The following is a 14,638-nucleotide window of genomic DNA, read 5'->3' on the forward strand; positions in this document are numbered from 1 at the left end:
TATACTTTACCTCTGTGCGTAACTTCCTCAATACTGCAAGGGATTCAAAGTAGAGGAAGTCGGACCACTCAATGTGACCCTTCTTCTCGGGGTCCAGTGCTGTAAACTGGGACAAGACCTCCTCTTCCTGCTCATCAGTCAGGTCCTTATCGAATAGCTGTTTGGATGCAAAGTGGCGGTACTGCAGCAGCTCATCTGACACCAGGCATGACTCTACAGCAGCAAGGAACAATTCATCCCGTCAGACTTAATTAGTTTTGGAGTAGTTTTCCAGTTATAATTAACTTACGATGACTCATTCTCTACAAAGGCAAGACCACCTCCCACGGATTGTACTCAATCCAAGCAGCAGAACAATACCACACATTTGGATGAAATAACATAATAACTCCCATTGGGCAATGTGATAAAAAATACAAGGGAGCAAACATATGTAGACAGTATACTCCTCTGTGAGCTGAATACTTTTCTAACAAATGTTGTGTGTTTCCTCTGCCAACTGTACTAGACGTTCATAAGCCTGATAGACCGGGCTAGTTATCTACTGCATAGAAAGTAGTTGATGGCAAATGCTTAATGCTTAACTAACAAAAAAAGATTCAGAATATGAGAACATTGGTCCCCTAACAAATTAATCAGACCATGGTGGAAACAGATGTACAGCAAAGTGCAGAAGAGTACAAAAAGGAAAAGCAGAAATGGGACACAAACTGTTTCTTTCAAAAAAGACATACAGACTGGGTCAGAAAAAGGGAGGGGAGGGGGGTGTAGTCAGCATTTTCCAAGTATTGTGTCACCAGATGTTTATGCATGAGGGAATTTTAATTTTAGGTTAAGTGAAGAAGAAACTAAATGAGGCTAAGTATGGCTTATGGATATACAAAAAAAAAGACAAACAGTCCACGGCCTTGGAGGTCTGTAAAGCTGTACAGTCAGTGGTTTCAGGAGTGCAGTTTGAGCTAAATGCTAACAGTATGCTAAGAGTCTTTCAGGGACGATGGTAACATTGCAGATGGAATGCTTTCCATGTAAATTTGTTTTAGCATGTTTACATCAGGTTAACATTGACAAAATGATACTTAATAAAAAAGAGCAGCTAAGGCTAAGTGGAATTACATTATTCCACTCTGTCTGGGTCATCGAGCAAAGTGTTGATGGTTATGGTTCTACAAGTGATACCAAACCATAGATATCACAATTTGGATATTTTAGTCTTGACCAATGTGGTGAAAGTATCCACCAACAAACATTGTGAAAGCTAAAAGTATGTTTACAAATGTCCCTTACTGCCCAATGCTAAATGATTTCAGTACAGTCTAACCACCTTTTGGTACATTTTAACAAAATGTGTTTTCTAACCTTGAGTCAGTGACTCACCTGGAATAATCTTGCACTGATTGAAGGTCTCCATAAGGCTGTACATCTCCTCCTCTGTTAGAAGTAGATTCACATTATCCTGTAAAAAAAAGGGTGAAATGGGGACAGAAAATTAAACTTGATAAAAAATTCAACCTCACACAATTTCTATTATAGTCAAGTGAAGTATTACTTGATGTTTATTAAGTGAGAGTGCGCTAATTGTTTGGATTATGTCCCAAATTAGGTTTTCGATTACAAATCCATTTTGTGGACGACTCTGTTTCCAAGGTGATTCACATAAAATGCAGTTATATCCCACTCTCTGTTCATAGGGGTGTTTTCCAATTCATTTCAATTTAAACTTTTAATTACAGCGTACCATGAGGCTTGGTATTTTATCACAGTCCATATAATGTGACAGAAACTAATTTAAAAAAAAAACTGCTTACATAAAATTAAAAACACAACTCATTTGAATATGTACTGTATATAAATATGTTATGTGTTTGAGGAATACCAAGAGGGTCATTAGGATCAGAATTCATATTATGAAAGACATAAAAATATGTAATAAGAAATGTCGATTCACATCCTGCGAATGAAAATCTCAGGAGACACTGATGTTTTATATTTATATATTGTTTGTTTGTTTGTTTATTATTCATTAGATAAGTGGTGTGATTTTATCCTAATGCTGATGGAGGTGAATTCCAATTTGTCCTTTATCATTGCTTTAAAGGACCAATTTAAACATTATCTATCATAAAATGATAGCAGGCAGTATGTTATCCTTCTAAATTGGGGTTCTGGTCCCAAGTGTTTTGGGTTTTTTTAACCAGAGAAGGTAGGCGGTTTTAAGGCACCTCTGCTCTGCCGTTTTGGACAGCTTTTGGTTTGCCAGGCAAACGAGACGGAAGTAGGTAGGCAAACTGGTTCAGATGTAACTAAATCTCCCTGACCTAAAAAGCCTCAACATTTTGCTAATAAGCTCCACAACCAGAAACGCTGTAAAACCAGGATTGATATTGGAGAGCGTTTACAAAGCAGAAAGGTTTCAAGTTAGATGCAGAGCTAGCTTTACACTGAATCTTCTATGTCTGAGATATAGCAACCTGCATGCACATCGCCTATTGGGAGGAGACATACAGAAAACACATATTTTCCTGGGAGCTCCTGAGCTCTCTTGTAGGTTCCTGGGGATTGTTGGTGGTGGGGGCGGCCTGCTACTATGCCCCCCCACCCCCCGAATCCAATGATTGCTGGAGTTTCTATTAAACTTATTCTTGGAGCCCTCTTGCCCCTAACTGAACTCCACGGCTTTTTCTCTGCAGAAAAGTTTGATTCATCCGTTAACAAACATGGGCACATGCTCTCATTAAATGAGCCACTGGGGCTGAACATGTGTGCTAACAAGCTGCATGATGTCCTTCAGTGATTCTCCAACCTGTCATCAAGATCAGAGTAACTGCCAACGGTTTACTACCCCACTGTCTGCAGCATTTACAGATGAAAAGTGCGTACTGTATGGTTGAAGTAATTATTCAGTCCTTCCAGCTAATATCTGCAAGTGCTTGCCTAACTTGATATTCTGGATCATCCTAATGGAAACAGGAATAGGATGGTATGATTTCCACTTCCTTCCTTTATTAATATATTAATTTGTGCACTGAATTATTCAGTATTAACCTACACATATTAACTCCAAGTGTGGAGTGGAAATGGAAATAAAAAATCGAATGAATTAAACAGACTTGTGTCCTGTCTCCAACCCCCCAAAATAGTAGAAATGTAGGGATCCAGTTTGGGACACTGTTTGTGTCATTGTGACAATTTTGAAATGTATAATTTTAACAGTGGAACTATTATTATAAAATGCCTAAGCATAGTGAAAGCTATCGCCGGAAAGCAGCCAACTCCACATCAAAGAAACCTGCATGCTTTCTTCCACATAGCTACAGTACACTGGCCCTCTAGTATCTGCTCCCTGCAGTTGTATAATCACAACGGTTGATGAAAAAGACATGCATGGATACAATTCAAGAAAGGAAAGGCAGTTCAAAAAGAAACAGTACATGAAATAGTGCTGTTCCACCTCTGATGTCTTCTATCTTTATTGTATATTTAACATTTAAATGTTTCTTGCTGACGTTATTGTCTGTAATGTATATTTATGATAATAGCCTTGAAATAGTAGGCGATGTGTTTCCTCTCAGCCATGCACAATATGCTACACCATTATCTCCAACGCAGCACATCTCTTATAGCCTGTGTTGATGTCTTAAGGTCCTATTTATCGACTAGTTGAATCACATTTCAAAACCATCTACTTCACCACTCCATACTATCTCTCCTATTGTGTAGTTGATAATATTATTAGATGCTTTTAAGTGTGCTGCATCTCAATTAAGTTCAATTTCCACAGGAATTCAGAAAGTATCCATCCATCCATACATGACAGTCAATCTGACATACAGTACATATTCCTGGTGAAGCACAAAAGAATGATCATACTGGAAAGTGCTCTCTTCACTATTCTATGCCAGACATACTTTCTGTGCATCTGACATCTGCAATATCATGTTCATAAAGCATAACCTTTTGTAAAAACTGCTTGCAAAGCAATGAAACAGTCCATCTGCCATGCAAGCTATAATTATAGTGTTGTGTCAAAAATGAACACCCTTCAAAGAGATTTAAGAGTTTATACAACACCTAAAAAGAGCATCTGAAAAAAAAGTTCTTAGCGACTTCAAATTCAAATTGTCCCCTTGGGGAGTAAGTTTAATAATACCACATTCTAATCTTGATTTGGCTGCGTGCAAAAATAGATACTTCAGACTAGTCCCCTTTCAGAAAGATGACATCGTTGATCATGTTCAAACAGATGAGCCAAATTTAGACTGGAAAGTATTGTTTTCAAAGCTGCTTCAAGTCAAATGCTAATGTGAACGGTAGAAGATGTGATGAGTATGACTTAAAAGGTAACATAAACCAAAGAATAGAATAGAATAGAATAGAATAGGATAGAATATTTGTTCATTGTACCAGGTATAGCCGAATTGAGCGTGCAAAACGCCATAAAAAATAAATGTAAATAAACAACAGCACATATGGATAAAAAGTCTACAGCAGCAGTAAATGTAGATTAGGGGTTCTTCATGTGCACATTTTCAAATCTTCAGCAACACAAAAGCAGCATCAATGTAGGTTTATGTTCATGTCCCCTGCAAATGTGACTATAAATAGTGCAACAGTATAGCCTAATATATAATAGATTATATAGTGCCATTTAAAATACAACACAAATGACAAACAGTTGCCACTACCAACAGTTCCTTTCATGTCTGTGATGTATTCATTACATTTGTCGTCATTTCTGCTCTTATAAGACTTATCACTCCCTTACTAGAAACCTGCCACTAAAAAGCAGATAGACTTAATGCAGGACAAGTACTGAACTTGCATTCACCATGGCAGACTAAAAATAGAACTTAAATCGATGAATTATTTGCTCCATGTCACTCTTTAAAGGGACCCTTCAACTTTGAACTTGGCATGACCCCCGGATAGTAGCCCATAGGATTGCTACCAGATAGCATCGAGCATAGATATGAACTGCTATAAAGAAGGGTCACAGTTCATGAACCTTTCCTGCGTCTGATTGGATGCTATTGAGCCATACAGTACATGCAGCCGTCTACTTTGAAGGCTGACTGTAAATCCACATTCAAGGGAACTCAGTCCGTCTGCCAGCAGCAGTCCCAAATGCATGTGTGAAATGAAATGTCAGATACACAGAAGGGGGGGATTTGTAACAGCTGACTGATGTGTGCTAACAAAGAAGCTGGTTTTCCCGCCCTCCCTAGAATTCACAATTCAAATAAAGATTTTCTCTCCTTCTCCCCCCCTCACTGAATTGTCCCCTTCCACCCTCATTCCTCTCACACACCAAAGGAGCCAGCAGCCAGAGACAGAGGACCCTTCAGTGTCCTTCCTCAGATTGTGTGAAAACGCCCCCCCCCCCCCTCCTCTAAGCACAAATTTGGCAAGTGATTTTGCTTCTCAGGGCTGGCGAAAGACAGAGAAGCACCTACTCTGCTCTGAAGGGTCCTTTAGCAAAAGCCCTCTTCAGCTGTTTATGCCTGAATTAAAGCAGATCTCTTCATGCGTCAATGAGGTGGCGATCAGCAGAGAGGCATCAGTCTTGGCACGGCGCCTTGAATATCTGAGGCGCTAGGTGTTTGTTTTATTGTTTTTAAATCGGTAACACTGTTCTGTGGAAAAGTTCTAATTTATTTTAACACTTACAGTTTTGCAGAAAAACAGCTGCTGGACATGTTTCATGTGAAACCATTCAACAATTACAGTTGCCTGAAACAAATGACTGCATGTCCAAATCTCTGCTGTAATTGCTGAAATACTGTAGTACTTTCATTAGCAACTTCAATGTTGATGCTTGTAGCCTATAGGTTTATCAAAAATACTCACCATCCCAGAAAGTGCAAGGAAACAAGAGCCATTGTTATGCACCTGTGCATTCCCTGCTACGACGGCAAATGTCGGCAGTGACAAACAAATGGCTATAGGTTGTTGTATAGTTATTTCTCTGCATGTTGATGCATGGATGTTAACAAGTGGCAGCTTCATACACATCTCTGTATAATGTTTGATGTTTAAAAAAGGTAGAGGGAAAATGCTCTGTCTGACAGGTAGCTAGCTAGCAGGTAGCTCAGCAGTCGTCTAGTCAATGTGACTGACATCTTAACAGGTTGTCAAAGTGTTCTAGGCAGACTTTTCAGAACATCCTATCATGGGCTTCCAAGATGTGACAGCACAGTTGTCTGCAAAGCTAACAGCTCCAGCTGCTTCGGTGTGGAGCTGTCAACATTACGTGTTGTCAGTCAGATGTCAAAACCCTGTGATTGCTGTGATTAAACAGCACTTAGTCATTACTGCCATGACTGGCCATGTAGACTTTATCAAAAGGCGAAATAACTTAATTATTTTGAAGTCAAAACAAGATCACTTTTTGTGATTCAATGAAGACAAAAAAGGCAACACTTGTGTTTGATTAACACAATAACCCACTTGGTGTAATTTGTTTCAGCATATATCCGTGCGTTTACATTCATGTTGAAGGCAGCGAGCTGTGAAGACTTACACAATAGTAGCAGCTCCAGCCGGTAACAGTGTGGGCTGTATCTCTCATCTCTTGCAGGGCCTCGGCGCGCAGATAGCCCAGCTCTCTCAGACAGCCGTCGTGGAACACTCGAGTGCAGATCCTGCAGGGATACAGGTCATCTGCCGTCCACACCTCACACACATCACACATCTCATCGCTCGGTGGCTGGGGAGCAGGATGAAAAAACAGACGTGTCTGTCAGATTATGTGTAGATTATTTGATCTAATATCTTGGTTGGGTAGAACACATAGACAAACAAGCACTGCTGTGTATCCTGTCCATCAAAGCTCTGAATGACAGGCCAGAAGGGAGAAATTTGGCTTCAGTCGTAGGAGTGTGGTTTGATGGTGGGATTGTATAATGTATAAATTGTTGGTGTCATATTCACTGCTCACGGTCTTAGGTAGGTTAGATGATATCTGCCTGATATATCATATAATAAAGAATTATATTTTTGTCTGACGTGTTCATTGTCTGTATTTCTTAAACTTGTCTGTGGACTCCATTTATAGCCACAGTACACTCAGATGTCAAGCCAGGGAAGATGATTGTGGAATGCCATGGCTGGATAACCTCATGCTCACACTGAGTTTCTATCCTTGCTGGTGTTTTCTTATCCTTATTTCAGGAGCGAAGCACAGGCTTCAGGGGCTGTAGACACATCTCAGCCAACACGTCTAATTTCCCAAGTCACAGCTTAATCCTAGAGTTACGGCCCACCTCTTGTGACCTGATGGCAGCGTTTAAGCATTTAAGTTTCTGTCTTCATAGTCCCATTCCAAACGCAATCTAAGCCTTCAACGGGGACTTAGACGGGCAGACTTGTTCATTCATCAACTCCCTAACATGCTGGGAGTTATCATAAAATGAAGCCCTCCAGGCTTAAAGTTTCATTACGCCACACTGTCTAACCAGGATTCCTGTGTAGAACAGCATACTGATTGTAGCTACTCTTAAACTTAGCAGGGCATAGAGAGAAAGATGAGTTCTACTAGATCAGCTTATACTAAAGAAAACGGTGTGTTGAAACACTGAGGGATCAAGCCCTTAGGAGCATGATAGTACTCAGCTACTTTCCCTAAAACTCACCTGTTGAAGCATGATTTATATTATATTACAGATTTGCAAGGCCTTATTCTCAAAAGGACTCTGTGGCTTTTGTGCATGAGACATAAAGGCAAGGACTAGTTCACAGAGCACAAGCAAAGATTGAATAGAAACCCTGAATGGCTGCAAAGCATATCAACATCTCTGTGTGGCAGTACTATTCACATGTATGTATTTTAATGAGCTGTTGTGCAGTTAGTTGGGGCAAAAGATATACTGTATGGGGTCCCTTTCTGTGCAAATGAGCATCAGTATGAAAATCATCTCATTCACAAACCAAGACCAATTCTAAAAAATGGTGTCAGCTGCGCCGTTGTTTTTCACTAACGAAGTTTCCAGTGATCATGACAACAACTCCACCTGTGGATCACAAAATGTTTTATTTATCTGTCTGTAAATTGTACCTCTATTTCTAATTTTCTGTTAATGTAATAAAGGGTTAAATCAGTTTGGCACAAACCTGGCACATACTGTAAAATCTCCACTTTGGAGATGGTCTGCGTTGTAAACGCAGGACTTAGTGTTTGTGTTTTTTTGTTTTTCTTCTCTTAGGGCTCGTTACAGGCGGGGAGCCAACACTGAAACTCACATCTGTAAAGTCTGCACAATAAACTTCACAATAAACGGGGAAAAGTGTCCCCTCAGCACAGCTCTGCACGTCAGCAGAGGAGCTGGTGGAACTCAACTGTAAGACTCCAAAGAAGAGCTACCTGCTCAGAGAGGGATGACTCCACAGGCAATGTTTGCACTTAGATGTCTTTAAAGTGATATACTTTGTGTACTGGACCTTGAGACAGAGCTGATAGTGGGAGCAATTGATTGGCAATTTATTGACCTATCAGTGGACACATTCTATGTTCTATGGAATCCCCCCCCCCCCTGATTTGTGAGTAACGAATTATGTGTGTGAACTGAGGAAGAAATTTAGTCCCAAATATTTATTGATTTTGCATTTTTTTGTTTGCAATACTAAACGTAAATGAAATTCATGGGAAAATATATTAAACATGATTAATTAATGACAAAGATACTACTTCATCAAGATGAGCTGAATACACATACGGACACAATAAATAAAAAATACTACTAAACAAATGAATGCATTGCTCAAATTATTAGAGCAGAGTGAAGTAAGTCTATTGGTTTGTTTCATGTGGGGAATTCTTTTTTTCTTTTGAGATCCTATCTTTAGCATCAACAACTAGATACAACTTAGTGTCATCAGCATAACAGTAATCATGACAGCATTGACATTTGGGAAGAGGTCTACATGGAGACAATAAAACTGGAACCAAAATTAACCCTTTGAGTATGCAACACTCTAAAAAAAAAACAACCTTGCCTGTAAATACCATCTAAGATTTTGTTTTTCCATTGTTGGGATCAGGTTTAGTCTTCCCAAATCTGTAACTGGACTCTTTTAATTCTCTACCTCTTGATGAAGTGAAGCATTGACAGTTCAGCAAGTTGCCAGGCAATGTTTACTCTCTGATGGTGTCGGTGCCCCTTTGAACTCTACCCCCTGTTAGTCAGAGTCACCCTGGATTTGGTCACTCTCAGCTCTCTCAGCCCGCCCACAAAATGCACACTGTGAAGAGTCCTTGTGCACAACAACAACAACAACAACAACACACCTCACAGATAGTGTGTGGGAATAAAAAGCCTTACAATAAAACTCATACTTTTTCACCTTCAACAAGGGTGTTTAGATAAAGCTTAAGAGTCTCTTCTCCGCCTGTCTGAACTGCTTTATTGTAATGCCTAACTTGAGGGGAGAGGGGTAATAGGCTGCTGTTGCCATGGAGATTCTTTGACATCTTGCAGACATCTCTCTAATCCCGGGGCTTGGGGATTTAAAAGTGCATGTTTTGTCAAAGTGAAATGCTTTTTCAAAAAATATATATACTGTATATATTTCTGCTTCAAATCACGCACTGTTCTTTATTCGATGTGATACAGACTAACAGCAACCACTTTCCATCCCATAATACCTGCTCTTTCTTTTCCAGCTCGATCTCTATGGGCTGGTCATCATCGGCTTCCCTTTTGGGTCGCACGTAAGCAGGCGGTGTGAGCTGATGGGTCTTGTCCATATCTTCAGGTTCCACTCCTTTCCCGTCCCGTAACCTCGACCACGCCTCCTGGTTGACCTTACACTCATCTCTGGCTGACGCTGTGGCCTGCTGGGAGGTCGACGGACCTGCGGTACCGTCCGCTTCCTCTTTCTCCGCCTCCTCTGTGTTCTTTTCATCAGGACTGGCTGAAGATTTGGCTTCAGCTTCCTCCACTTCTTCTTCTACCTGTTTGACTATGGCACGCTCCTTGACAGTTGCTTGGAAGGCGGAGACGACGGCGTTGCACTTCTGCACCTTCTCCACCTGCTGCTTCTTTGACATAAGCACTCCCATGGCTAAAGAGACGTGGAGAGAGAAAGACAGAGAGACAAGTTATAGTTGTGCAATCTATGATAACCCTGTAATACTGTGAAATATTCATGAGGTAATATCAAGTAATAAAACTTAAGAAAAATATGCAGAAAAGATAAAGCTCCAAGACTTAGCTAATTTGCTTTACCAGCACTGCGCGGCTGTGATTTGCAGCAAAAAAGCCCAAAGCCATCATCAAAATGTGCTTCACATACTGTTAGATCATAATGGACCAGTAGTAGAAACAAAATGTCAATGTAAATCACATGCCATAACCAAAACCTTTTCTCAGAGTATTTTTTTCCATACATCATATATGATGCTCACTGAGGAATATTAAAAGTAACCAGGTTTCAGCTTTAGAAAAGATAATGTTATGAGAAACGTTATTTGTGACGCCTTTATTTTGCTGCCTTAAGCCTATGTCGTCCTATTTGCTTTTTTTTTTGAATGGAAAGTGGAGACTCTCTGCCAAGTAAATGGAAAGTGAATTGGAACTGTAAACTTAGGAGTGAAATGTGTAATGTCTTAGCAACACAAATGCATAAGGTTTGTTTTGGCTGTCGTTATCCTAATGTTTAAACAAGATTTTTGCTTAAATATGTTTAAATAAGTAACTTAATAACTACTAGCAGGATAATTGAGTAAACTAGTTTTACTCCAGCCTTTATGCAGGTTACAGGATTTTCAATAAATCTTAAAGTCTTATCTTCTTATACTCATTTTCAACAAGTTTAAAAAAGTCTCAGAGCTTCCCAAAACATGTCTTTGAAATGTCTTGACCTCAATCTGATCCTGTATTTCAGCATGTCTATAAACCCCTCTATTTCAGCCCTGCTCAGAACAGGCTGTTTGAGTCTAAAGCTTATAATAAAAGTGAGATGTGTTCGACCCTGACTCTCTGGAAGGGTATATGGTTCGTGCTTTTGCACCATACCCTATTGTTTACGTTGGAAAGACTGAGTCAGAGGACAGAACACCTAGCTGTGGGAGTGTCACCTATCTGTGAGGGGTTATTGCCCTTTGTGATGTCATGATGGGAAAATCTCCAAATCGCCTGTTTGAGCACACATTTTCTGGAAAGTGGAGCAGGCAAAAGAGAGGATGGACTTTTCTCATAATTGGGGGGTTTGTAGACAGGCCATGGACACATATTAGAAAACGTGTTGCATGGTAAGCATGGTAAAATTCATTTAGCATAATATGTGACTGGAATGGATACAAAATAAGCTGTCATCACCTTTAACGGTCATATACTTAAGGCAAAACAAATAAATAATGTGACACTATATGTAAATGGATATACAGTCGTGCATTGTGCATTCACACAGTGGTACCTGCCTGTTATTGAGTACCAGACCTGAGACCTGTAATCATATCCAGGGTATCTTTTGTGATCTGGCTTAGCCTTATAAAGGAGATAGAACTCAGGGGTCACAAAGCGCTGGCTATCATATCATATAACACATTAACCAGTCCATGAGTGCGTTCACAAAGAGGCATTACTTACAATGTATGAGCATTCACAAACCATTCACATTCTTACAGTAGAATAACATATTATACCTATGAGCAAACTATGATATAACATACATATGAAGAAGTTAAAGACAAAATCTAGAATACAACTATCACAGCTTGCGGAATCTGAATGCAGAGATAAATGAAATGATTTAAAGGAGATCTATTATGCTGATCCATATTTAAATAAATACATATAATTTATATATATAGTTACGATGTTCGGTGTACCTACTAAACCTCTGCAAAGTTTATTTTTTAAATACAAGAAACACAGTTGTTGTGGTTGATTATCTTTAATTACATATTTTTATCCATGAAAATCATCTGCGGTAGACAACATGTGTTGCTGGTCTTTTGACACTCTCATCCTCCCCCCTTTCTCCAATCAGCTCAAAAAACCTCTGTGATAAAGAGAATTAAATGGTGAGTGGGCGGTGTTTTGCACAGGCTGATCTCTTATCCTGACTATAACCTGCTCCAGAGCAGGTTGGGAGTGCAGAATTAGTGACCATGGTGATGTACCTTGGTAAGAAGTTAACAGCACCTTAGCACCTTTACAGCACTAAAAATCCCTGTGCAGTACAGACCTTATTTCACTACCTCAAAGAAAAGGTAAAAGACTTGCATGAAAAGTTAATGGAAACAGCAAAAAGCACAGATAGTAAACCACCTGGAGAACTGGTGCAATAATGTTTCTTTTTTTTTGTAAAATATAGAATAATCCAATAAGGAAAAAGTGAGAACTTGCTTCAGTCAAACACTGAGATGAGATCAGTAGCCAATGAAAATAGGTACTGTCTTTTCATTTCAGACATCTTTATGTACTCACTGAACACCTTGGGCCCTTTCAAATCTCCCTCATCTCATTCTTTCAGAAACACATCCCTGAACTCCTATCCTCATTACTTATAAATGCAGCTCCTCTGTTCCTGCTCCCACATTTCAATAGGCTCAGTTGTAGTATTTCATTACTCATTTCAAACCCCAGGACAATGTAGATATAGAACAAAGTGAGACTTTTTTTGTTTAGTTTTGATGATTCAACACAAACTTCATAAACCATTTTCTATACACCAGGTGTGAGATGTCGAATCCCAAATAAGACCTTAGGAACCCTGTGACTGTTTCAGATTGTTCAGACAACATGAGCAAACCTGTATATGTAGCTTAATACAAGTATGTTCTTCCTATTATAATGAAAAAGGGATTCTGTACATATTGATGTTGAATAAATACTTTGCTCTTTTGTTTCTGGCTCTTTATATCTCTTCCTGATGAGAGTGTCATGAATCTCAGTGCCCCATAACTAGCCACTCTTCAAATTCAGTACATGCTCAAAACATTAAGACTTCTGATCACAACCATAAAGATTTGTGATGGTTTGGAAGGTCCTTTATCTAGGGTTTTTGAATCGTAAATTTAATCATTTTCAAAGGAATTTTAATATTATGCCACGTCAGGTGTTTGTCATCTTATTCCCTTTACCAAATTGTCTTTATTGGTCAGGGATTTGTGGTGGTGTGACATCCACACAAAGCACTCTAAGCACTTCTCCCTGTGGACTAGCAAGACACATCACTTGTTTTTTGTCAGGTAAATTAACTTGCATAATAATGTCAGGAGGCCAGAGTTGCTCAGGGTTCAGAGACCCCCAAGAGGTTTTACATTTGGTGTGTGTGTATGTGTGTGTGCGTGTGTGTGCGTGCGTGCGTGCATGTGTGTATGTGTGTGTGTATGGAATGTACGCTTCATTATAATGATTCCACAGTAGAATACTCATAAACTGCATCAATCACCACAGCCTGCTGAGTTCAGCTAGTTTCTCTTTTCAATTCCGCCTGTTCACCAAATGAAATGACTTCAGATCAGATGAAATAAGATCATATTTATTGGATCCTGGGGTGATTATTAGCTGCAATCTCCCTGCAGGTTTTCAGTGACTTTTGTTTTTGCTTGAACACCTTTAGACTGCTGAGCATTTGTCTGAAAAGCCAAGGCAATTTTTTGCTGAAAAATGTAGAAACCGAAGCAACTCTGGAACACCAAAAGGGTGAGATTGAGGTGTACTGTATACACAAAGACATCATGGATAAAAGGAGAGTTTGTACCAAAGGTAATGAGGATGTCGTGAGTTTTCTACTGGTTTATGATCTTCATGTTCATGCTGTAACTATGAAGACATTTTAATTGTTTAAAATGTGATTGCCTTCAAGTTGTTTTGACAAATTTAATTATTTATCTTTATCAAATAAAGAGTGGCATTCGCTAATTTGCATCCTTTGTCATCAGACACAAATGTTATTAAAGGTCACATATTATACCCCTTTTCAACAAGTTTAAATGAGTCTCAGATGTCCCTGAAATATGTGTGTGAAGTGTCTTGTTCTATATCCACTCTGATCCTGTATTTGATCATGTCTATAAACCCCTCTATTTCAGCCCTGCTCAGAACAGGCTGTTTCTGTGTCTGTACCTTTAAATATGTAAATGAGCTGTGTTGGACCACGCCCCTCTCTGGAAGGGGATGCTAAAGGTGAGAAGGCAGACACAGAGGGCAGAACAAAAGACTAGCTGTGGGAGTGTCACACATCAGGGGGAGCGGTTACTGCCCTTTGTGATGTCACAAAGGGAAAATGTCCAAACAGCCTCTTTCAGCACACATTTTCGTAGAAGTGGAGGGAGAAAAAGACGGAGAGATGCACTTTTCTCATGATTTTCGGGGTTCGTAGACAAGCTAGGGACACATATTAGTGTTCGAACAACACAGTTAACTGATTTTGCATAAAATGTATATTTTTAAAAAATGTATTTCTTGGGCTTTTTGTGCCTTTAATGGAGAGATAGGACAGTGGATAGATTCGGAAATCAGGGAGAGAGAAAGGGGACTGGCATGCGGGAAAGGAGCCACAGGCTGGATTTGAACCTGGGCCGCCCGCTTGGAGGACTACAGCCTCCATACATGGGGCGCACGCACTAACCACTGAGCCACCAGCGCCCCATAAAATGTGTCTTTTAAGGCAGAATAATGACTGGTCATTT

The 14,638-nt window shown here is 39.6% G+C and overlaps 1 protein-coding gene across 2 annotated transcripts in view; it reads right to left on the bottom strand.

Moving 5' to 3' along the window:
- The window catches only part of phf24 (PHD finger protein 24), a 32,602-nt gene that overhangs the window by 8,251 nt on the left and 9,713 nt on the right, over nt 1-14,638 (bottom strand). For both annotated transcript variants that reach the window (XM_061061470.1, XM_061061469.1), the window contains exons 2-5: nt 9,641-10,059; nt 6,521-6,706; nt 1,378-1,456; nt 11-213 (exon numbers count right to left, since the gene is read on the bottom strand). In XM_061061470.1, the coding sequence (XP_060917453.1) occupies nt 11-213; nt 1,378-1,456; nt 6,521-6,706; nt 9,641-10,057 (885 nt within the window). In that variant the 5' untranslated portion in view covers nt 10,058-10,059. The remainder of the gene's footprint in view (nt 1-10; nt 214-1,377; nt 1,457-6,520; nt 6,707-9,640; nt 10,060-14,638) is intronic.

This window comes from Labrus mixtus, chromosome 17 (assembly GCF_963584025.1).
Source record: "Labrus mixtus chromosome 17, fLabMix1.1, whole genome shotgun sequence".
Classification (NCBI taxonomy): domain Eukaryota; kingdom Metazoa; phylum Chordata; class Actinopteri; order Labriformes; family Labridae; genus Labrus; species Labrus mixtus.